Source organism: Urocampus carinirostris, chromosome 20 (genome assembly GCF_059441175.1).
Source record: "Urocampus carinirostris isolate Australia breed hairy pipefish chromosome 20, RoL_Ucar_1.0, whole genome shotgun sequence".
Taxonomy (NCBI): domain Eukaryota; kingdom Metazoa; phylum Chordata; class Actinopteri; order Syngnathiformes; family Syngnathidae; genus Urocampus; species Urocampus carinirostris.
Genome location: NC_142368.1, coordinates 1,206,559 through 1,231,856, shown reverse-complemented (window position 1 = coordinate 1,231,856; position 25,298 = coordinate 1,206,559). Strand labels below are relative to the sequence as shown.

Below are 25,298 nucleotides of genomic sequence, written 5' to 3'. Positions count from 1 at the left end.
TTGTAGTGCAGGGGTAAGCAACCTTTTCAGTGTGGAGTGCCACTTTCAAATTTCCTGGTTAATCAACCAAGATCAATGACTCGCACAACATTTCAGTCCGAATATACAACATGGATATACATTGAAAGAGTATAACCGACGAATTTATTTTCCACTATTCTTGTTCATCAATAAACTCAAAAATGATTGTGAGCAACATGTGTAGACATCCATGACTTTTTGCCACAAGAATCACCCTGAAACAACCATTCTTCACCAACAATCAACTACAATCAAAAACAAGTGATATGGACAATTCATCAATGAAATCTTATTGCAGAAAATATCAAAACTTGAAATAACAGCAGCAAGGCAGACGGCTACTTGAAAATAAGTGCAACAGAAACAGCAGCTGATTTGGTCGCAGATATAAATGGTTTTCTGTGCGTTACTATGTATGCAGTGAGCAATGTGATAACTTGATTTAGTGGTGGTGTTTTTAACGGTGACAAAGGTTTTTAGGGTCTGTGTTTGTTTGCCGTACTTGGACACAGCGCGTTTTAATGTCTACTACGCCTTGAATTCATGTTTCGTCTCGTCATGACATTTAACACTTGATGTGCGAGGTACAATGCTCTCGAGGCATAATTCACAAAACAGCACAGTCATTTTTGACACAAGCCTCCAGTCGTCAGTCAAAGAACAAGATTTTTTTGCTGAAGGAGACGTCATGGCTGCATCGACTCGCTACAACGGGTCAGGTGTATCGACATTTCGTTCTGTGTACATTGTTACAAAGAATGACAATACAAAGGAAATTATTATTATTATTATTTATTCATTTATCGGGCGCCGGTGTTTCTGTGGCTGGGTCAAAACAGGGATTTCTCCTCTTCTGCGAGTCGCTGTGCAGACACGCACTCGTACACGGAGCAGAAGAGGTGGGGCGCTACCGTAAAGCCTCTAAACAACACGGTGCGCAACTGAAAATGTCTAAATTTCAGGTAAAAATGCGCGTTTAAAAAAAATAATTGCCGTGCGCTCGCATGCCACTGGTTAACCCTTGGCGTGGCACTGCTGGCGTGTCATAGGTTGCCAACCCCTGTTTTACACCCTTACGTTGTTCGACATTCTTGCTCCATTTTCCTGTGTAAGGTTTCTCTGTAACTTTCCAACCTGATTAACCTAGCCTTACGGTGGTAACCTCAGACACAACACAATTTCTTGACGTGTTCATCATATGGCATATCAGGGTTATATTCCATTTATATTCCAGACTTTTTAATGCCTTTTGAAACCAAATAGAGACTAATCTGACAAAAATAACACATTTCTTGCACACGATACCTGGAACAGCTTTTAGCCATGGCTAAAAATGTTTGGGGACAGCCACTTCTCACAAAACTAACACTTTTTCATGGTCCGAAGTAAAAAGCTCGGTCCGAAGTTGCTACGTATATTGTGGCAACCAATTAAGGGTGTCCCCTGCCCACTGCCCGAAGATGGCTGGGATGGGCTCCAGTACCCCCCCGACCCTACTGAGAAATGATCTGCATTTTATATAGCGCTTTTCAAGTCAATGACTTCCCAAAGCACTTTACATTGTGCTTCACATTTCCCAATAGCGGCCGTGATCTGTGCAGCCATGTAAGGCGCTAACCTGCTTATTGGGGGTAATTGGGGGTTCAATGTCTTACCCAAGGACACTTCGACATGTAACACGGACAAGCCGGGATTCGAACTGGGATCCCTTAATCCTAAGACGATCGCTCTACCTCCTGAGCTACTGCCGCCCCTCTGAGGATAAGCGGTGCAGATAAAGGATGAATGGATCAATTATTTTCATGCGTTTACATTTTTAAGAGATTCAAAAATGAGATTCAAGACATTTGAATGCCAAGAATAATGAATATGATGCCTTTTAAGACTTCAGGGATTCGCTGGAAGCCCGTATACACGTGTATGTATTCATTAATTTGATGGCTCCTCCACACAACGACACCCCATCTGACCTCACAGTAGAACTGGTGCATCTTCTCGTAGGCCAGGGTGAAGAGGAAGGTGCTCTTGAACTCCAGCACGATGGCTTTGATGGTGTCGTTGATGTCGAAGCGAGGCCCGGGCGTCTTGCTGTCCAGATGGTAGTTGGTGCTGCGGTCCAGCTCCATGATGGCCCGCTTGATGCAAAGCTCGAATACCTCCTGCTTGTAGGGGAAGGGCGACTGGCTGCAGCAGGGGTAGACGGACGCCTCCTCGCAGTCTTGGTTCTCCATCCACTGCCCAAGACAAAAGACATGTTTAATCCTCCTCTTGTGTTTCTCCAGTACCATTAAAAAAATGCTATAGTGCGAATGATGTTCTTTGCAAAGCCACAACTATATCTGTGATTTACATAGACCGTTTTCAATCTTGTGTGTGCATTTTTAAGACGTATGCAGGTTTCATAGTTCATACACCTTTTTCATGGCCAAATTCACGCACTCTCATTTTCCTCACGCTAAGGTTTTTTGAGTTTTTCCTTGCCCTCATGTTGGTTCCAGATCAGGGGATGATGTATTAATAGTCTGAAAAATAGTCTGTCTAATAATCTGTGCAGCCCTTTGAGACTCTTTGCGATTAAGGGCGTCACAAATAAAAATGACTTGACATTTTTGTAATTCAGCAGTAACATCTATAGAAGAAATAGTTGATAATTATAATAGATAGATAAATACTTTATTCATCCCCATAGAGAAATTCCCACTTCCAGCAGTATCCTTGTGTTGAAAAATAAAATAATAAAATAAAGATATAGAATAGAAAAATACCCAATATAACGTGTTGATATAGAGTATTTAAAATTGTGCTACGGAAAATACAAACTGACATTAAAATAGGGTAATATGCAAATGTGGGGGTGGGGTTTCATGTGGGCTTTTACTCCCCCCCGGTGGAGTTAAAGAGCCTCATGGCATGAGGAAGAAATGTTAGTAATAATAATTATTGATTAAGTGACATTATCTACCAACACTCACGGTGCAAGGTGGGTGCAAGCCAAAGAAGGTGAATTATTTTTAAGTTTTGTCTTTCTTCAGGGAACCCCTTAACTTTACTGTAAAATTTGCCTAAAATCCCAGTCCAAGACATTTCACCTTGCACTATGATGACTCTTTTTCCACCAAATGTATAATTGCACAAACCCTTACGATACCAAACTGTATGTAACATCCTACATGCCGACATTTCTTGTGTAAATATTGTGTAAATTGTAACTATAACCTTATCCTCCTTTTTTTATAACCTTATCTTCTCTGTTCCTTTATCTTCTTGTTTTCTTTTTACCTCACTGTGAATGTGTGAAACTGGAGTGTCATGCCCAATTTCGTTGTCACAATATGTTAACCCATTTTGTAACAGTGACAGTAAAGGTATATTCTATTCTATTCTATCTTAAGTAAATTGAATGCTGTTCTTGAATTGTTTGGAGAATATGGACAGTCTTGAAAAGAAACACACTGAAGTTTTGTCCCAAACTGAAATAATTACCACAAGTGCTACTAACATTGAATTATCCACGTAGGAACACGCAGAAATAGAAGGTTTTTATTCTCGGCTGAATTGTTTTTTTTTGCGATTCAATGCCTGTAGATGAATGTAGCATGGGCAGCTTAGCTTTAACATATGCTTTACTTGGCCTAATATGGCTCTTTCAACATTTTGGGCCCCCGGACAAGACGAATCTGACCTGCTTGAAGGTCTCGATGAAGCAGCTGGTGAAGTCCTGCTCGTCCGACTGGAAAACGAAAGTCTGGTTGCGGAGCTTCTGGCAAAAACGGAGGATCCACAGCTGCGAGGCGGGACTGGCCACGTCGAAGCTGGGGTCTAGGCTCAGTTTGCCCTTATTTTTGGGGTCCAGCGGGTCTCCGTTGTCCACCGGCGTCACGCCCCAAATGATGGTGATGGGCATGTGCAGGTCCTCGCCGTTTTGCGCCCGCTCAAACATAAAGAGCTTCTTGTACTCGGCGTCGTAACGCTCGAACGGGTGCGAGGAGCGGAAAACCTGTGTAAACCCATTTAAAGTTAGAATAAAATAAACAAAATGTTAACATTAGACAGGAAGCACATTACAGGGAGTGCAGAATTATTAGGCAAGTTGTATTTTTGAGGATGAATTTTATTATTGAACAACAACCATGTTCTTAATGAACCCAAAAGTCTCATTAATATCAAAGCTGAATATTTTGGAAGTTGGAGTGGGGCTTTTTTAGTTTTAGCTATTTTAGGAGGATATCTGTGTGTGCAGGTGACTATTACTGTGCATAATTATTAGGCAACTTAACAAAAAACCAATGTATACCCATTTCAATTATTTATTTTCATCAGGGAAACCAATATAACAGCTCAACATTCACAAATATACATTTCTGACATTCAAAAACAAAACAAAAACAAATCAGTGACCAATATAGCCACCTTTCTTTGCAAGGACACTCAAAAGCCTGCCATCCATGGATTCTGTCAGTGCTTTGATCTGTTCACGATCAACATTGCGTGCAGCAGCAACCACAGCCTCCCAGACACTGTTCAGAGAGGTGCACTGTTTTCCCTCCTTGTAAATCTCACATTTGATGAGGGACCACAGGTTCTCTATGGGGTTCAGATCAGGTGAACAAGGAGGCCATGTCATTAGTTTTTCTTCTTTTAGACCCTTTCTTGCCAGCCATGCTGTAGAGTACTTGGATGCGTGTGATGGAGCGTTGTCCTGCATGAAAATCATGTTTTTCTTGAAGGATGCGGACTTCTTCCTGTACCACTGCTTGAAGAAGGTGTCTTCCAGAAATTGGCAGTAGGACTGGGAGTTGAGCTTGAGTCCATCCTCAACCCGAAAAGGCCCCACAAGCTCATCTTTGATGATACCAGCCCATACCAGTACCCCACCTCCACCTTGCTGGCGTCTGAGGCGGACTGGAGCTCTCTGCCCTTTACCGATCCAGCCACGGGCCCATCCATCTGGCCCATCAAGACTCACTCTCATTTCATCAGTCCATAAAACCTTAGAAAAATCCGTCTTGAGATTTTTCTTGGCCCAGTCTTGACGTTTCAGCTTGTGTGTCTTGTTCAGTGGTGGTCGTTTTTCAGCCTTTCTTACCTTGGCCATGTCTCTGAGTATTGCACACCTTGTGCTTTTGGGCACTCCAGTGATGTTGCAGCTCTGAAATATGGCAAAACTGGTGGCAAGTGGCATCTTGGCAGCTGTACGCTTGACTTTTCTCAGTTCACGGGCAGTTATTTTGCGCCTTGGATTTTCTACACGCTTCTTGCGACCCTGTTGACTATTTTGAATGTAACGCTTGATTGTTCGATGATCACGCTTCAGAAGCTTGGCAATTTTAAGAGTGCTGCATCCCTCTGCAAGATATCTCACTATTTTTGACTTTTCAGAGCCTGTCAAGTCCCTCTTCTGACCCATTTTGCCAAAGGAAAGGAAGTTGCCTAATAATTATGCACACCTGATATAGGGTGTTGATGTCATTAGACCACACCCCTTCTCATTACAGAGATCCACATCACCTGATATGCTTAATTGGTAGTAGGCTTTCGAGCCTATACAGCTTGGAGTAAGACAACATGCATAAAGAGGATGATGTGGTCAAAATACTCATTTGCCTAATAATTCTGCACTCCCTGTATAGTACTAATACATACCTGTCAATCTGTACGTTTTTGCCGTACAAAGTACGTTTATGATGCATTTTACGACGTGTACGACGTACGAGAAAATCTGTGCGGAAAAACGTAAACGGCAAATCAATCAAGTCAAACGAGTTTGCCGCGGTAGCCTCTATCTCGGTTTCGTTTTTGTTGTTGAAAACTAAGCCAGCGGTTTGATGCTAATGTGCGCAGGCGTCTGCCGCCTGGGGATTTCCCATCATGCATCATTCCGATCACACGAGAACAAAGCGAAGGCGGAGCAGTAGGCCTACGTTACAACATAGTTTTGAATTTTCTTTGGAGACAATTGTCGAGTTGCAATGGCCGAACCTGAATAAAAACGCCGTAAGTCATTCTGATCTGCAAACAACAGGCGGGGTTGGTCGAGTCAATTTGAAATATACGTGGTCTTAAAAACATCGGATTTTATGTGGTATTTGTGTAGTGAAAGGAAGTCCGTCTCTTTTGAGAGAACCGGCTTTTTCGGCTCAACTCGTTCAAGAGAGCCGGTTCTCCAACGGCTCACTTGCTTCGATGCATTCTATTACGAATGATTATGTTGAAAAAAGAAGTTAATAAAAAAGGAGGTATAAAAAGAGGAAATGAAAAAAAGACAGGTTTGTGGTTATCCCTTTAATCAGTATATTACCATCAATGATTTAATGCAGAAAATGAATGAATAATTTGATGATATTTGCACGTATTTTTTCCTTCTACAGTGAACGTCCAAGCGACTTCATTTTTGAACTTATTTTATAATAAACCTTATGTCGAGCAACTCAATATCTCACAACAAAATGTTGATTGATATGACGAAATACATGTACAATATAACATGTTAAACTACATAAATAAACACGTTTGAAATAAAATATGGTGTAAGATTATTTTGTATTTTTTAAGGGAAAATACGACAGTTTGTAAGGGCATGGAGCCCTTGGAGCGTGACAGGTATGCTAATACTTTAAGGACAGCCATGAGGCTGATACGCCCCCCTATAGAAAAGGAGTTTGACGACCCCGACATAGGTGTTTCACCTGGAACTCGGCCAGCTCCAGCGAAGGCAGCTTCATCTTGGGGTGGACGCACACCACGTAAGCACCACCGACAGTTAGGGCCAGGAACCAGAGCAGCCACAGGTAGCGCAGCTTGACGACCAGGCAGGGGAGGACCTTCTCGAAGAAGATCCTGGAGCCCTCCGAAACGGCCGTCAGGCAGTTGCCGAGATTCCGGCAGAGCGCTGCTGCCCGGGAAACCGGTCCCGGCGCTTCGGGGCACGGCAGCGCCTGGGGCAGGTAGCGTTCGTGCAGCACCACCACGGCCGGCAACCAGGTGACCATCAGCAGGTAGTTGACCAGCACGGCCGTGCCGGCGTAAACGCCGAAGCAGCGGATGGCGGTGATGTCGCTCACGTAGTTGGCGTAGAAGGCGGCGGCGGTGGTGAAGCTGGTGACGAACATGGAGGCGGCGGCGTGGCGCAGGGTGAGGGACACCGTCTCGGCCAGACTTCCCCCCGGCGGACTCTCCGTCTCGCCGGAAGGTCCTTTGGGGCGCTCCGCCTTGGCGTCGCTCCACACGTCGCACAGCACGAAGGCGTCGTCGGCGCCCACGCCCACCAAAATAATCAGCGCCGTCAGGTTCATGAAAGGGAAGAAGTCGAAGCCCAAGACCACGCGGTAGAGGAAGTAGGCCACAATGAGCGAGCTGACGATGGCGATGACCGTCATGAGCGTGACGAAGACGGAGCGCGTGTAGGCGCACATCAGGAGCAGCACGATGGCCATGGCCACCGCCGGGTACACCGTATCCGTCAGCAGATAGTCCTGAAAGTAAAGCGCCACCCATTAGTCGACAACATCAACAAAAATCCATAATACAAATACAGTGATACAGTGGAACCTCGGTTCTCGACCATAATCCGTTCCAGAACCCTGTTCGAAAATCGATTTGTTCGATCACCGAAATCGTTTTTCCCATTAAAAATAACGTAAATCGTTTTAATCCGTTCCAACACCCTGAATGTTTGTCTTTCCTAAATCCGACCACATAGGACTTTACATTGTAAAGTGTGTAAAAATAAAAAAATCAGGTCGTTTACAAGTCATTTAGCACCCGGGTCTCCACAACAAGTGGTGAGCGGTTCAATGGAAAGGGGGCTCCGTTCCAACACCCTGAATGTTGGGCTCCGTTTCAACACCCTGAATGTTTACCTTGAATGTTTAACGTAAACATAATGCTAACCCAGGCTAATTGTACGTTCGCGTTATCGTAATCTTCCGTACGAAAGATTACGCTAACATGAACGTGTAAAAAAAATTGATAAAGAAAAGAATTATAAATAGGATTTCTTACCTTTGTGGTGGTCAGCAGAAGGCGCAGGCAAGATCAGACACTTGCACACCTCTTTCATATTTTGCTATCATTTCTTTCTTAAATGCAATAGTTGTAGGCACTACTTTTCTTTTCTCACCTATAGCAACTTTGCCGCTTGCACTGACTTTCTTGGGAGGCATAATTAGGGGCTAAAACACTTCGTTCACCTATATTAAAAGCGAAAGCAAAACAAAGCACGTCCGCACGCGATAACAGTCGGTCAGGAAAAGAGCCATCTACACCCGTACGCCGCTCAGCATGGCACCCTAGCGTACGCACTCACGCATTACCGGCGTTCCAACTCCGATTTTTTGACCGAACAGCGAAGCAAGAATTTCTGGAAATTTTTGGTCGGACTCAGATTTGTTCGAACTGAGAGGCGTTCGAAAACCGAGGTTCCACTGTACCTCATTTAAGAATTTCGGTATGCAAGTTTTGATTTTTTTTTACTGAAGTCTTGCTGGATATATGACCAGTCCAAAAGCAGTCCCGGAGGCTGCCACTGGAGACCGCTCACGACTGCTTAAATCCTCCTCATTAAGCATCAATAAACCTTACGAACACAACACCGCACCCATTTACTCACAGCAAGACAGACCGTGTAGAATACTGCGACAATTTAAGCAATCTACGATGACGTTGTCTACTACCAGTGACTGACGATCCAGATTAGAGCTAAAATGGAACAAACCTTAGTTGTTTTGCTGTTAAAATAGACAAATGTCAGTTTTTAAGATCCTTTGATTTCCAAATGTTAAGAATCATAATTATTTGGGTACAGACGGTTGACCTCTAAAAAAAGAAATCATTTTTCTTTTTTTAATTACTGTTGTACCACTGCTCATCAGCCTGTTCTTGGTTTACAGGAATAAGAAAATAATGACTCGATTTGAATAGATCATCTATTTACCCGTCCCTAACAAAATGGACAAATGTTTATTTATGTCTTTATGTCTAATTGAGTAATGTGCCTGATTGGTTTTAGACAGGGAATTTGTATTTATTGTTTTCATACTCCAGAAAATTAAGTAGTTATCCGATGATTCAACCTAAAGGATTTTATAAATTTGACTATGAAGGATTTTATACGATTGACTACAAATTACATCTAAGGCAATAGATCTTTACTGACTGTGCCTTTATTCAATGAGCAGGGAAAGTTCAGGGCAGGCATAAGTGGTGGAAGGTGTTTTTTACAGGACAGGACGTACGGCTGATAGCACATCAGCACACCCAGACGTTGTTGACGCAGAGCGACCCGGCGTTGTTTTGGGAAGCCAGACATCGAGGCGCTCGTGGATGAGATAGTGAAGCCCAGGGGGCTTCCTTGGCACGCTCATGGGAGGAGCCGGCACACCATTATGCGGGGAGAAGATGGCCAATAAGAGAAAGCTAAAGGACTTCAGAAGAAGGCTTCCCACAGACTGAAAAGCCATCACTTCTTCAGCTGTTTCCTGAGTAAACTTAGTTCTTCTGTTAGGAAAATAAATCCGCCCCGTGTGAAAATGTCGGCTTTCCTGTTCATTTTTCTCTCAAGAAACGAGCGCGCATAAATTGTTGGATGAATGTAGGTTGTGTTTGGTTAATGGAGACAGATAACTAATTTGAACAATTTGGTAAACGCTACATTTTGAGAATTCCAACAGACCCGTCGTTTTAAATATAGTAGTTCTTGGCAGCCCCACCTGAAAAAGCTCGTGCTTGATGCCGAACTCGATGCCGCTGACGGCCGTGACGCCGTCCGAAGCGTTCCACTTCTCAAAGTTGTCCAAGTAGATGTTCATCATGGACTGTCCCTTCTCGGTGGGCGCCAGGAGCATGCTGTGCTTTAGCACGGGCGGCGTGGGCGAGTCCCAGCTACCCGGTCCCAGGAAGTCCTTGTCCACCAGGAAGTGCAGCATCTGGTAGACGGCGTTGAACTTGGCGCACTTGCGCGGCACGTTGGCGCACTTGAGCTGGTCCTTGCGCTTGAGGGCCGTGTCCCAGCAGTCGGGCCCCAGCGTGCCGTTGTGGTAGAACTTGGCGCAGGAACGCAGCACCTTCAGCGTGTGGGCCACGTCCCGCTCCGTGATGGCCTGGCAGGACGAGCGGTTGGCCAGCGCCGCGATGTAGTTGCCGAGGGTCCAGCTCGGGCAGCACGAGGCCGCGCTGGTCCGCTGGCACAGGCTCCAGTAGTCCCGGTGGGAGCGCACCTGGAAGAAGAACACTTTTACTGTGTGTTCCGCACATAATACGGGTACCTTGCCCATCCCTTAGAACGCGCCCAAACATCCCACTATCCTTTTACAACACCTCTCCACTCATTCCTATCTCTCTATTGTAACATTAATACATAGAACTGTGACTAAAAATAGAGTGATAATGAGATGAGACCCAATGAATGTCTTTTCAAGTAGCGTAACAATTGTATCCCTAGTGGTCTGGTGGATAGAATTGGGCGCTCCTGCCGACGCGATTCGGGTTGGATTCCTGTCACGTTCAATCTCATGCAATTGTAAACAACCATCCAGAGCTCTTGCCAATGCTATCCAATCTGAACACTGGTGCTACAATATTCAATTGGGGTCTGCAATAAAATTAATCGACTGATGAGTGGTTGGACAAATTTGGTAACATATTTTCAATTTTGCCTGAGGATAAGGCGCACTGGATTATAAAGCGCACCTTCAAATTTGGGTTTTTTGGGGTGTGTCTTTTAGTCCAGAAAACACTAATACAGAAAAAAGGTGATGTCACTTGGGTCAGGGTGACACAACATACTCTTTTGTTCAACAGTAGGGCCCGACAGCTTTCACTGGTTTACCCCTGCCGCATCACACGGGTGCCTTTCACAAGACCTCTCCACTCATTCCTATCACCAACAAGAGCTCTAGCTTCCACAATATTTAGACCTCTTACCTAGAGTGCACTCATAACACCATCCATCCACGTCAATGGAGGCCTTCCTCTTGGTCTCTCCTTCCATTGACTTCTGCTCTGTAGATCATCTTCAACATTCGCTCCTCATCCATCCTCTCCATGTGTCCAAACCAACCGATTACTCTCTTATCCACACGCTTGCTCCGTTCCAGGACTACTCCAGTTCTGTCTCTCACAATTTCATTTCTCAATCCAACCAATCTCGTCACTCCTAACATACTCCTCAAACACCTCATCTCAAAAACATCCACACCATATGATCTGCATTTATATAGTGCTTTTCAAGTCAATGACTTCCCAAAGCGCTTTACAATGTGCTCCACATTTCCCAATAGCGGCCTTGTATTGCAGCCATGTAAGACGCCAACCTGCTTATTGGGGGTATTAGGGGTTCAGTGTCTTACCCAAGGACACTTAGACATGTAACACGGACGAGCCGGGATTCGAACTGGGATCCCTTGATCTCAATACAAGCGCTTTACCTCCTGAGCTACTGCCGCCCCCATACAACACAGTCGGCAAAATCACACTCTCATACGGTCCCCCCTTAACATCCATACTCATACTATCCTCAGAGCACCCAAAACCTTACTTCCTCGATTCACTCTGTGCAATACTTCGCACTCCATTCCACTAACTGCAGCCACATCACAACCCAAGAACCTAAAGCTTTCAACTTCTTCCAGCAGCTGTCCATGCAACCTGATTTCTAACGCCATGCCCACTCCATCACGTGAATACTTCATCATTGGCAGAAACCAATTAATCAAATTAATTTGACCGAGTTCTGGCTTGGGATAGACAGAACCGTCAAAGTATTCCTCTCACCTCAGCCACCACCTATTTGACCTGCTGCCCTTGATCCAAACCTATCCGCCGATCTTTTTTTCCCTGCGGTTCAAGCTTTGTTGAAGGAAAAATAAAAGGGTCTTTAAAGAATAACCCTGGTAATGATTTTCAATAGGTGTCCATATTAAAATCATGACGACCAGAACCTCCACATTGCCGATGCGACAATCTTTACACGGACCCGAAAAACTGCTGTGCTGGCTCCTCCTTCTTACCCTGGTGTTATCCAGATGACACATGGACTTGATGGCCTGAACGCTCCACAGGTTTTTCCCCTCGGCGGATGAGAAAACCAGTCTGGAATAGGTGGCGCCTGCAAGAGGTAATACATTAAGAAGATCCACTGGCTTTTTTTTTTTTTTTTAAAGAAAAACGTTTTTTTTTACCAGGCACATCGCAGAAAAACTCCTTCCTGAAGTCCCACTCCGCCTGCCGCTTTTCTCGGTCAAAGTGGTCTTCGGGCCACTTGGACTCCTGGTGACTGAGCAAGTCAACACAGAAGATCATCACAAATTCCTCTCGACGAACTCATTTGGATTTGGTGCGAGTTTACTTTTTGGCTTGCTCGTCAGCGTATTTGAAGGGGTAGTTGGCAAGCGTGGCCTTATAGCCCGTGTTCTTCACCATGTTGTTCCAGGTGACCAGTCGCTGGCCGATGGTCGTTCCTCGGGGTTCAAAACCCTGCCACCCAAAAAATACCGACGACACATCAAAAAGTTGACTTTTGACGTATAAACTCACTGGAAAAGTTACATTTTCACAACTAAAGGACAAACAAAAAAGAGCGATGCTTGGCTTAAAACTAAAACAAATAGGTATTTTTAGTTTTTATCTCTCAGGTGAAACAGAAAATGCACTTTTTTGCTCGTTTTTGGACAAAGTGCCAAAAATCTGATCCTAAAAGTTTGGTAGAAGAAATCATTTTATTACAGTTTATGTAACAAGGCGGCTACGTTACTGAAAAAGACGATACTATAGGTAATCCCTTGTTTTTCGCGGGTAATGGGTTCCAGACCGCACTCACTATTTGTAAAATATGTGAAGTAGCGCTGTCATGCTAATCCCCACGCAAGCCATTAAAAAAGTTCTTTAGCACGTGTGAATTGGTGAGGAAAAAGGGTGAAAAATGTAGATGTAAGTGTGTGCTTGTCAACATAGTACTGCAACAAGTACAATCATAAGTTGAGCTCTTAAAAACTGTATTTGTCACTGTAACATAAACATGCTCCAAGTAAGAAAAGGACTGTTTCTAGTAGTCTAAACATCAACTCAAATCCCCAAAAAGATGAAAAGCGCATCTAAGAAATGCACGTACTTGCACGCGCATCATGAATTAGCTCACTGAAGTTGCCATCATGACTTTGAGCCAGAAGATAAGAGCAAAGAGTACCAAAGTTCCAATTACTGCACTCCTTTAAACTGTAGAAAAGTGATATTGCCTTGATATTGTCCGATTAGAAAAAGAATCTAGTGAGAGCGAACGTGAGAGAGCAAGGTTCTTGCACGTTAATATTATGAATATTTTTCAATCTGCGATGCATGCGAGAAATTAAAGTACTATTTTTCAAAGTGGAAGGAGTTGGTCCTTTTATGTAGTATTAGTTTAAAGTACAATGTATCAGGAAGGGACTCACCAATAGAGGGTCGGAGAAATCGGGTAGGTCTGGAACCAGGACACCCACCAGAGCGCACACCACGATCAGCACCGTGCACACGCCCAGCACCACCACCGGCCAATCGGCTATCAGCTCGGAATAGCTGAAAGTCAAAACGGGATGCGTTTAGACGCGACTAAAAAATGAAGAGACGCAGTCCAGGTACACAAGGATTAGTCGACATTGTCGACAAAAAAAAATTAATAATAAAACGAGCAGACGACGAATTTCATTTTCGCCAGACAACCGCGTAAGGCATCTCTACCTAATTACAATCTAGTGTCTCTGTCTAGATTGGTAAGAAAAATTGAAATGGCAGCATCAACATCAAGTACAGAAATTTCTTAAATTTGGGAGCGTTTTTGCTCGGTTAAGTCAATAAAAGGACCACTTGCAAAGTTTTCAAAGCAGGCCTTGTGTATCATGGCGGTAGATCGGTGACGCATGCACATTTAAAGAGCACGTCAAACTTTTGAACGAAAAGGGGACTGACTCGCGCTGGTAAAATTTAAGTCAAGTTCAAGCCGATACGCTTTTGATGACATGCATTGTATATTTTACACAGGTAAATTTCGCCATACAGGAGATCTTGTATTCAGACGTATTATAAATTAAACAGCTGCAATCCAAAGAACAAACACTGTTTTATTTTTATCTGTTGAGAATCGTGAGGTACTTTTGATAGACTGTAAAGTTGACCGCAGAACTTCACAAAATGGACATCCTATTGGTTTTATTTACTGTTCATGTGCCGTCCCTTCTCATGGTTTCTTCATTTTCCTCAAGTTGAGGTTTTTGAGTTCTTCCTTGCCTTCATGTAGGTTTTAGATCAGGAGATGGTGCAATAATAGTCTGTGGTTTGCAATAATCTGTGGTCTGTGTAGCCCTTTGAGACTCTGTGATTAAGGGCGTCTGAAATAAACATGACTTGACTGTTCTACTCCTGCTCATATTTCTCTTTTTAATTTACAGGGATAAAATGTTTACTTTATTTTAAGTCATGAGTTATTGCTTGTCCCTAAAAAAATGGGACAAAAGTTTTTTAATGGATTTGTGTCCCTACAGACTGAGCACAGTGGCTAATTGGTTTTAGATAGCATTTTTATTTTACTTATGTGCAAAACTAAAAGATGTATTTTTCACTGTGCCCATTTTTCTAGTGTTTATTATCATATGCAAAATTATAAAATCAACTTCATGCTGAATTCAAGAAAACAATGAATAATGGCTCGATTGTTTCAATACTCAGGGACTATTAAAATAACTACCGTATTTTCCGCACTATAAGGCGCACCTAAAAGCCTTTATTTTTTTCAAAAGCTGACCATGCGCCTTATAATCCAGTGTGCCTTATATATGGATCAATATTAAGTCGCAAAGTCTCGCAACTAAGGCAAGCAGTCGCCGACTCGATTTTCCCCCGAAGGCGAAGTCGTCCATGGTGTATGCTGGGATTTATATACCGGCGTTTCATTTCCTAACCAATGTGTCAATCATCATTTGAATCAGTCACTATTGGCTAAAGTTATTCGAAGGTAAAAGGGGGCGGATCCTTTTTATCATTTACAGGCTCGCATAGGCTAAAGGGGAAAAACAAAGCCTGCAATTGGCCGAAAAAGATGAATGCGTATAGCACATGGTTGACGGCATACAGAAAGCATTTTTTACAATTCTGTATTTGTAAATATTTGACTCTCCTGGATTTACTACACTCACGGTTGTAGGAAGACCACGGTTACGTATCATTATTGAACGTGATGGCTGCAAGAGAACTTAGGTGAGCTATGCGGCTTTATATTTTCCCGGTATCTTGTTTTAGAACCATCTTGATATTTCTGTGATGAGTCTATTTTTAAACTCAATTCGATTCAAAGTGTTTATTGTCACATGCACAGTAAAGAACCCCGTTTCGCCGCACAATAAAATTCTTACTTTGCTGTCCACAGTCTCCAGCAAAAAAGAAAATGGAAACTAAGAAATGTTTGGCATTTCTTGAATCCCAAGACTTTAACCTTCTGAATTATATTTGGAACGATGCATTGGAGTGATTGGTGACATCGTACAGACACTGTTTCCGTACATGTCTGAGACATGTATTTGCTTCTTTGCAAGCTTTGGGAATGTTAAGGGGGTAAGAAGTTGGACTGAACTATCTGACTGTTTTGTCAACGTTCCCATCGTAGCGCCTTCTAATGCGGTGCGCCTTATGTATGGAAAATATAGGGGGTGCGCGCTATAACCCGGTTTAGGGGCCCATTTTGAAGTCTTGATGGAGTGAAAATAATATCAATGAATTACGGTAGTTTAAATGGCATGCAACTCCAAAATGATGAGACGCAGGCCAGGTATAAACAGCAGATAACTGCCGATTCACTGCTGGGGAATGACAGCAGTGATAGATGGCTGATGGGAAAAACAGGGATGCGGGGGTGCAAAGTTCGCTATCCGAGCCATCAACAGATTTTTTTTCTCCTTTTTTTTTTGGCAGGCCTTACCTTTTGGGGAATCGAAAGGTCCACGCAGGGCTGAAAAACAAAACCAGACGGATAAATAACCTTTGGAGATCAACGCGGCAGCCAAATCCCCCCTCGAAAATATGCGGAGGAGAGAAGCTTTTATTTATGACGCCATCGAGCAGGCGGTGGAAAACGGAAAAACTATTTGCTGGAGAAAAGGACCCCTGCTTGAAAACCATCCAACCTTTCGTTTTTTGGGGGGGAATCTTCCCTCTTTTGTCCGCCACCCTCCTGCTCAATGTTTTTCTATTTATCTGGGGAAGTCTTTCCGGATCAGTGGGCTAATTAATAAAGTAAACACGGGCCACGGGCCCCTCACTCGTCACCGCGCTGAAAGAGTTGCAGTGAGGGAAATGCTTGTGTCTGCTAGCTGCCTGATGAGAATGTCCATCGTGAATTATAGAAGAAGAGAAAAGGCTCGTAAACCTTTGCGACCTTTTCCTAACCCTGACAAAATTTGCAGCTCTGATGAGGAAGAGCCCGGCTTGAAAACTTCTCAAAATCCAAAGCCACATCTGCTCTCCATTCAAGAAACGGAGGCGTGGTCTTTCGGAAGGTCAAAGACGTAAAAGTAAAAAGGAAAAACACGGAGAACAAAAAAGTGGGGAAAAAACATATTTAGGAGTGATTGCCTTACTTTGGCTTCACAGGAAAAAATCTGAACACGCAGAGCCGAAATACATTCTACTTTAATCGTAAAAAAAAAAAAAAAAAAATTGATACAAAGCAGGTGACACGTTTTGCCTACACGTTTTAAATGAAATACTGTATTTGTTGGAGTTGATTTTAAGGTTCTGTTGGTATGAAATCATGCATGGACTTCCTCCCTCATATCTTTCATATTTAATTTTCCCCGATGTTCCGGTCCGGAGCTTTCGCTCTGAAAATGCTGGTCTAATAGTGATCCCAAGAGCCAAGAAGAAATCCGACAGCGTTTTCCATTGGGGGCCTTGGTGCTGTGGAATGCTCTTCCCCCTGAGATTGGATCTGCAACCTCAGTGGAAATGTTAAAATCTAGGCTTAAAACACACTTCTATTCTATAGCATACGAATAACCTATATTTTATGTTGACAATATCAGGGGATGGTGTCACCGAATAAACGCATTTTTGTGCGCTAAAACCCATGTCCATGGGATAGAAAGTCATCCAAAGTGTAGTTGTCAAACGGGAAGAAAACCCCCGAAGATAGGAGCAGACGATAAAACAATAAATCACAAAAAGTGAGAGATAACAGGGCAGCTGCTGGAAAAGGCAGCCGCTCGGTGGCGGCGCCGCTTTGATGAGGGGGCCTATGGTGGAAGAAGAGCCGGAGCTAGCTAAGCGGCTAGCGGCGTTATAAGTCTTCGGTACCATCCGTAATCATGGTAAATATGAACTCACTACCAAATAAGACCAACGAGTGCTGGTGGAAAACATCGTAGCGCACAGGGAGCGCAGTTGCTGTGTTTTGCGGAAACGTGGCTCACGTTTAGCACCCCGGACGCTAACGTGTAGCCACCCGGAGCTATCCGGCTTCAGCGCCGCTATACAGAGACACGAAAGCCTACGGGAATCGGAGAGGAGACAGACTCGCCAACACGAGGTGGTGTGTCCCTGGACACAAAGAAAAAGACTTCCATCTGCCGCAGGGATGTCGAACTTTTGGACTAGCGAGTGACGTCATTCACTCCGCTACAAGCACCCCTAGGGCATCATGTTAATCTGTTAATAAACAACAGGGTAGACTGCTGAAGGTGGGAATTTCCCTATAGTATCTATCTATCTAATAGTCTGTAATAATAGTTTGCAATAGTCTTTGATCTGTGCAGCCCTTTGAGACTCTTTGTGATTAAGGGCTATAAAAATAAACATGACTTGAAGTTGGCCAGGGACAATACACGGGTCCTTCCGCAATAAGTACAATTTATCTAGTCAGATTCCTGGTTTCCTCTCACCCCACAAGTTGTTTTATCATTACCATAGTGCAACAGTATTTTGCCTATAGGTATCATTCCAGTTATGCAATTTATTTGTCGTGCCACTGACATTTTGATTGCATTAAAATTTCCCCGAAATGTCCAATTTTTAATCTCTGATTTTAGGAAAGTACATTTCAACCATTTTCCAATGCAACGATTTCCCATTCCCACAAAGCATGCATCAGCGTACATTTCTCAGTACTACACTACCTACATAAATCATCCTTGACCAGTCCCATTTTGAAGTCTTGATGGAGTGAAAATAATATCAATGAATTACTTTTTTTTTTATAGTGGATAATGTCATTCTAGCTTCTCTTACATAGTTCCCTGACCCGGAAAGAATCCCCAGCACGTTTTCTCATCCAAAGTACAGGATAGGTCCTTTTCCCAAGCCAGTTTGAGGTAATCAGGGGAATTCTTACATCTGAAAGCTTTGCGATGTACTTTAGGTCAATGGAAATTATATTCAACTGTATTTTTAGGAGATTTTCATTAGGCAATGTCTAATTCATAAATGTTTCCAGAAATGACAGCGACCTTCCAGGTGGAAGTTTATCATAAGTAACAATATGATCATCTGCAAATAGGCGCTAAAAATACACATTGTCCCTTTAAGTACATAGCTTTTTATCTTTCCACATATGATCAAAATGCTCATTGCCCGTCTGTTCGGAGTGGGCTTTTATATATATTTGGACGAAAAACTGTTGAGTTTAAAAATAAACAGGTACCTGATCCTAGCAGGTCGTGCCGAACCGTGAAGGTGCTGGTGCCAGGGCTGGTGGGCGTGTTGGTGGAGACAAAGCGGGGCGCTGGGGTGCACCTGAGGGGTGCAGCAGGAGCACGGCGGGGGGCCCCTGGCGCCAACGCCGGCCGATTTCAAAACAGCGGCATCCTGACCGGCACACGGGCTGCAGAAGCAGCGAAGACGGCAATGTTGGCAGCAGAGTGGCGAGGCCGGAAGGCCCCAAAGGTGGCGCTGGAGCTCGGGAGACACGGGCGCCCTGAGGCTTCCGTTCCGTTTTACGCTACCGCCGCCATTTTGCGCTACTCCGTTTGAGCAGAGCTTATTGCACATTGCTTTCCCGATTTCGTCTCCAAACGTGTCGCTACTGTGGTCCGGCTGGACGGCATCGGATGCGTTGAGGCCCGTGCCCGGGGGATACCCCTCGCCGCCTGGGGCCAAGGGGTCCTCGATGGCGTGGCTCAGCGCCATTGTCCGTTCCGGACGGGCCCGGCTGCAAGACTGTCAATCCTGAAAAAAAAAAACAGCGCTTGCTTTGAAAACCACGCCGAGATTGATAAAAACTGTTGCGTTTGCAGGACTGCAATAAGACCTTACACTAAAGGCATTTACACCAGAAGGGGATGAAAAAAATGCAGCCCAACTGGACCCCCGGCCCGCAGGTATCAAAGTTCTACCCGGCCTGAGCCCAAGCAATAAACTTGATTTGCAGTACCGAGCCTGAAACAAACCCAAAATTTTATATTTTATCTGTAAGTACTTGGGAGGAGATGTGATTTATGATAACAAATAAAGCCTGTCTTTTGAAACCAATCTAATTCAAACAAGACTCTTACATCTTTCATATTTCAGTGTTTGCAGAGGTTACGTTAACCAACAATTTTCCATCAATGCCCGATTTGTTTAAGAGTCGATGAGAAAATATTAAGGCCGTCTGTCATTTTGACGGCATGGAAATTGGACCATAGCAGCAGTACGTCCTTAAGAATCTAGCGTGGCACTTTGAAAGAGAGAGGCAAAGAGATAGAAGAACGATGAAGAGTAGATCTTAGAAAAAAACAAAAAAGAGAAGCCTGGCCCAACCCAAATGTAATGATTGACATTGTATTCCAGGCCAGGCTCAGGATATTACGTCGAATTTACGCTACCATTCAAAAGTTTGGGCTCACTCAGACAATTTTATGGTTTGCATGAAAATGTCATATTATCGAAAGAATAAACACAATACCAATGAATATATCGAAAATTAATGAATTGAATACAAAAATGTAGGAATAAATGTGTTTTTGGAAAACCGTCTTATGCAATGTGATTATTTAAGGACACATATATTTAATTTTACATCTTGTTATTTTAGTTTTTTTGGTTTGTCAATGCAACATCCATTGCAGCCAGGTCATCCTGGAAGGGGATCACCTCATGTGAGGTCTCAATGTTTCATTTTCCCCGTGTTGAGGTTTGACTTTTCCCTTGCCCTCATATTGATTTGGGATCAGGGGATGGTGTAATAATAGTCTGTGGTTTTGCAATAATCTGTGGTCTGTGCAGCCCTTTGAGACTCTTTGTGATTAAGGGCCAAACAAATAAACAGGACTTGACTTGACATTTCATATTTATCAAATGAGTTGCCTATGTCTGTATTCTTAAGACCATGTTATTTTTTTGTTGGCCAGTCTCAGGTATGGCTATTTCTTTGCCACTCTGAACGACATCTCCTCGGATTACCACTTGTGAGGCCCCTTCTCAAGGTTTCTAATTTTCCTCATGCTAAGGTTTTGAGTTTTCCTTGCCCGCATGTTGGTTTAAGATCAGGGGATGGTGTCATTGTAACCCGTGCAGTCCCTTTGAGACATTTTTGTGATTAAGGCCATCACAAATAAATGGGACTTGACTTCTTCACTGTAGATGTCGACTTCTATTTAACCAAGCTGCTAGTTGGGGACCTGTAAGGTGTCTGTTCCTAAACTCGAGACTCGAATGTACTTGTCATTTTGCTTGGTTGTACAGAGGGGCCTCCCCCTTCTCCTTCAACTGTGCTATTTTCTGAAGAGAGTAGTAGACACCATTGTAGGAAATCTTCATTTTCTTAGAAATTACTCACATGGAATAGCTATCATTTCTTAGAACAACAACAATAGACTGTTTTACAAGAAAGTTCTCTTTTTCTGGCCATTCCGAAAGTTGAATCAGACCAACAAATGTGATGCGCCAGATACTTGACGACCTCAAAGGAGGGTCAGTTTTAGAGCTTCTCAAAGCAGCTAAAATGTTTTTAGGTGTGCTAACAGCAGTGCACATGGGTTTTCTAATCATCCATTATCTTTCCAACGCAATTGGCAAGTGCTAGTTGCTGGAGAAGGTCCTCCATACACCTATGTAGATACCGTTAGCAGTAAGGGGTTGTGTTTTCTGTTTGATGTTCATTGAAAAAAAGCAGTGCTTTCCCTGAAAAATAGGGATATTTCTAAGCGACACCAAACTTTTGAACAGTAGTGTGTAGGATGACGTGATGTGAGTAGTCCATCGCTATGACAAGGTTAACCATTCAAGGTCTCAGTGCTACACAGATTGGCATTCCATTCTGCACGGGAAGAGCAAGAAAGCAGCAAATAATAAAAAGAGAAAACACATGCTTGCACCTACCGTCTGTGTGAAAATCCGTCCCATGATACAGTGATCGGTAAACAAAATATATATATAACAGGACGGACTTAAAAAGGAGCAAGCAAGCAGCATGTCAGGCCAGGCTTGCTCGCCTGCCTGCCTGCGGTTTGCTTTTTTTCCCTCTGCCTTCGTTTCATTCGGCAAAGTGCAAGTGGGCTGCCCGGATCACAAGTCCACTCCCATTTAACCCGCATCCACCCAGCACAATCTAGCAGAGAACAGCCGTGTTCAGAAAATTCTATATGTTTAAACTTTACACTTCAAATAAGGAAAGAAGACATATTTGTTTTGGGGACGAATCTTATCCCATATAGATGTTGGGTAAAAATGCCAGCAATACTGTATGTAGCTTACATTTTCAATTGCAGGAATTTCCTTTCATTACAGTTTACCACAGGGATACGCGGCCTTAATTCTTTGCTATGCCCATAATTGATATGTAACCCTTGCACATTTCATAGCGCCCTGTTTAGAAGAAGAAGAAGAATTTACTAAATTGTCATTCTTGTACGCACGCATACAAGAACGAAATGTCTATACATCCGACCCGCACAGTTTAACTGTAGCGGGCCGATGCAGCCGCAGCCGAACAGGGCGCCGCCATTTTAGACCAAACCCCCCAATTCCAACCCTTAATGCCGAGCGCCAAGCAGGGAGGCAATGAGTACCAATGTTCTAAGTCTTAGGTATGACTCGGCCGAGGCTTGAACCAGCGACCTCCTGGTCTCGGAGCGGGCGCCCTACCCGCAAGGCATGCTCCTGATGACGCTTCATAGGACAACGCCGTGCAATGTTTAAAAAGGATTTCGAGCCCCCGTACGAACCCTGTTACAGTAAGCTAAGAAAGAAAACTAGTCATCTGCAACCACTTACTGATATGGATAAAAGTTAGTTAATCAGCTGGATCAATGGAAAGAATCTGAGCTACAGAACAATGGCGTGCTTTTTTCGATACAGAATGGGCAATTTCTTGAAAAGCTGCCACGGCACAATGCATGAAAAACAATGCCCTAAATAACTTTGGATTCTGTCAAAATTTTGGACACATTGTTATCGTTTCCAGATTAAGAAAAGAAGATAAGGAATGGCAAAGGATGAAAAAAATGAGCGGTGCTGGTTATGATGAAGACACACAGGAAAATTCCTTCACTTTGGAAATAAAATTAGTAGACTCAAAGCACTATTTAAACACCAAACATGGCCACCAAAAGAAAGCTCCTGGCCCGTGCCAATAAATGGTGTCAATCTCAGCGAGTCCGTACCTGTCTGGCTTCAATTGCCGGGTCCTGTACGCTAATCATACGCAGACGGCAGGCCAAGCCGAATAAATCAGCAATCTACCTTGTGATCATCTCCAATTATAACCCCGATACCGAATGCTCCGACAGTGAGTCAATCGTCCCTTTTATGGTTTGCCAAAAAACTGAAAACCACATAGACCACAAAAAAAAAAGACCTTTTTATTTCGGGTTGCAATGACGAGTTGAGTTTGTTGACAAAAATCGATAAGAGAAATAATCAACAACGAATTCCATTGTCGAGCATCGCTACCGTACGAGATTTTCCAACAGAGTGAGGCATCTGACATGATTAGAATCTTTGCTGAGAGTTGCTATTGCGCAATAGTGTCTTTGTCTCGAGCGCTAAAATACAGAAATGATGGCGTCAACATCAAGTACCAAAACTTGTCAAGTTTGGTAACATTTTAGCCTGAATACAGCCAGTAAAAAGACTACTTGCGAAATTTGATAAGATTCAAGTAAAACTCAAGCCAATCCTGAAAATATTTCACAAAATATTTGTTTAATTACTGTTCTCCTGCTGCTCATGAGCCTGTTCTCGTTTACAGGGATAGAAAAATGTTTACTTGACTTTAGTTTATTATTTATCTGCTTTTCCCTAAAAAAATGGCACCAGGCATCCCCCTAAGATCACCTAAGTAGCCCGTGGACTGGTTCTGAAAATATATCACGTTGTTTTCAAGGGATTTTGCATGCAGTCGGGGACTGCGGACAGTGCAACGTGGGGACAACTTCCTGGTTCAGTAGCTCCGCCCCTGGTCGCTTATCCAATCAGAAGGCGCGGGGTGGGTAGCAGGAGAGGAAGAGGAAGTCTCGACTCGGCGGTTGCTCGATGTTGTGCTCAATAATCGGCGCGTCGAATTCAATGGATATGCCGATAACGATATTTGTCAAATTCCTAAATATGAGTGCCGATAATCGATCGGCCTCTAGCCGAAACATCTGCAGATTCCCGCAAAGACGTATCTGCAGGAAAATGCCTTGGCCGAGGCATGAGCGCCCTTCGCCACCTCTTCCACCCGCAACTCAACGTTGGCGTAACATCTGGAGACGATGCAGTAAACTCGCCCAAACAACTTGAAAACCTGCAGTTGATCACGGCAACCTCTATAGTTATTTCCAGGGGGGCGTGTGCTTGGCCCGAACACCAAATAAAGTCTTTTCATTGGTTACCATTATCAACTTTATACAAACACAAAAATAATCACCTGATTTTCATTTGTTGTGAAAAAAATATGAAATCATAAATAAATCATTCATTCATTCATTATCTGCACCGTTTATCCTCAGTAGGGTCGCGGGGGTGCTGGAGCCCATCCCAGCTATCTTCAGGCAGTGGGCAGGGGACACCCTGAACTGCTTGCCAGCCAGTTGCAGGGCTAAATAAAAATATTAAATTGATGAGAAAAACAGCTCGACAATCTGGTTTTAAAATTTACACAAATGGAACACTGACGTAGCATGAACATCTTAGCTGTTCTGGCTATGATGTCATATTTTCCTTGTGTGTGTCGCCATCTTGACAAGAAAAACATATAAGGAGTAATCAACACATTCCAAAAGATCATCAGCTACTCTCTGCCCAGTCTAGAGGACATTGCCAGATTGGGATTCTACAGTAGAGCCATCGACACTGTAAAGGATTCTTTCCACCCCAATCAACACCTATTGCCTTTGGATAGGCACTATAGGTCTCTCAAAACAAGAAAAAAAGACTAAAAAACAGCTTCGTCCTCCAGGGCCATCACAACTCTAAAAAAGCTCACAAAAAGGTGAAAAAATATCTTTCCCTGCTCAATGTTATTGCACAAAACTGAAAATGTATACCTTGCGGCTTATTTGAGGATTTTTGTTGCTGCTAAATGTTATTGCACTACTTCTCAATGCAGTATTTCTGTGATGCACCATGATTATAACTTAGGTCAGTCTCTAAGCAACACTTTGTAAATACTTTTGCTTATTTATACGTCTTAGTCGGATGCGGAGATGATAATTCACGCGTTTGTTACCTCCTGTCCCGATGACTGTAATGCACTACTCTCCGGTCTCCCGAAGTCCAAAATCAAGAGCCTTCAGCTCGTAAAAAATGCTGCAGCCAGGCTTTTAACTAAGACAAGAAAGTTTGATCACATGACCTCGATTTTAGCTAAACTGCATCGGCTCCCTGTTCGCTTAGGATGTGATTTTAAGGTTCTGTAGTATACAAAATCATGCATTGACTAGCTCACTCATATCTTTCAGATTTCATTTCCCCCTATGTTCCGGTCCAGAGCCTTCGCTCTGAAAATGCCGGTCTACTAGTGATCCCAAGAGCCAAGAAGAAATCCGACAGTGTTTTCCATTGGGGGCCTTGGTGCTGTGGAATGCTCCTCCCCCTGAGATTGGATCTGCAACCTCAGTGGAAATGTTTCAATCTAAGCTTAAAACACACTTCTATTCCATAGCATATGAATAACCTATATTTTATGTTAGATAGATAGATACTTTATTCATCCCCTTTGGGAAATTCACATTTCCAGCAGCATCCCTTCGCTGAGAACAATACAATAATAAAGCAAAAAGAATACAATATACAAATACCCAGTGTGACGTGCAAATGCCCACTGTAGCGTGTTATATAGAATAACTAAATAGTGCTACAGA

General features: G+C 43.4%; 1 protein-coding gene across 2 annotated transcripts in view; it reads right to left on the bottom strand.

The window, feature by feature from the left end:
- disp1 (dispatched homolog 1 (Drosophila)) overlaps positions 1-25,298 on the bottom strand; it is a 46,475-nt gene that overhangs the window by 3,766 nt on the left and 17,411 nt on the right. Inside the window, exons 1-11 of one of the 2 annotated variants that reach the window (XM_088325499.1) lie at positions 21,334-21,447; positions 18,677-19,200; positions 15,962-15,991; positions 13,446-13,569; positions 12,365-12,492; positions 12,198-12,292; positions 12,027-12,124; positions 9,729-10,235; positions 6,708-7,493; positions 3,704-4,018; positions 1,992-2,255 (exon numbers count right to left, since the gene is read on the bottom strand). In XM_088325499.1, the coding sequence (XP_088181625.1) occupies positions 1,992-2,255; positions 3,704-4,018; positions 6,708-7,493; positions 9,729-10,235; positions 12,027-12,124; positions 12,198-12,292; positions 12,365-12,492; positions 13,446-13,569; positions 15,962-15,991; positions 18,677-19,161 (2,832 nt within the window). In that variant the 5' untranslated portion in view covers positions 19,162-19,200; positions 21,334-21,447. Of the gene's footprint in view, positions 1-1,991; positions 2,256-3,703; positions 4,019-6,707; positions 7,494-9,728; positions 10,236-12,026; positions 12,125-12,197; positions 12,293-12,364; positions 12,493-13,445; positions 13,570-15,961; positions 15,992-18,676; positions 19,201-21,333; positions 21,448-25,298 lie in introns of those variants that run through there. The other variant, XM_088325498.1, reaches the window with a different exon arrangement.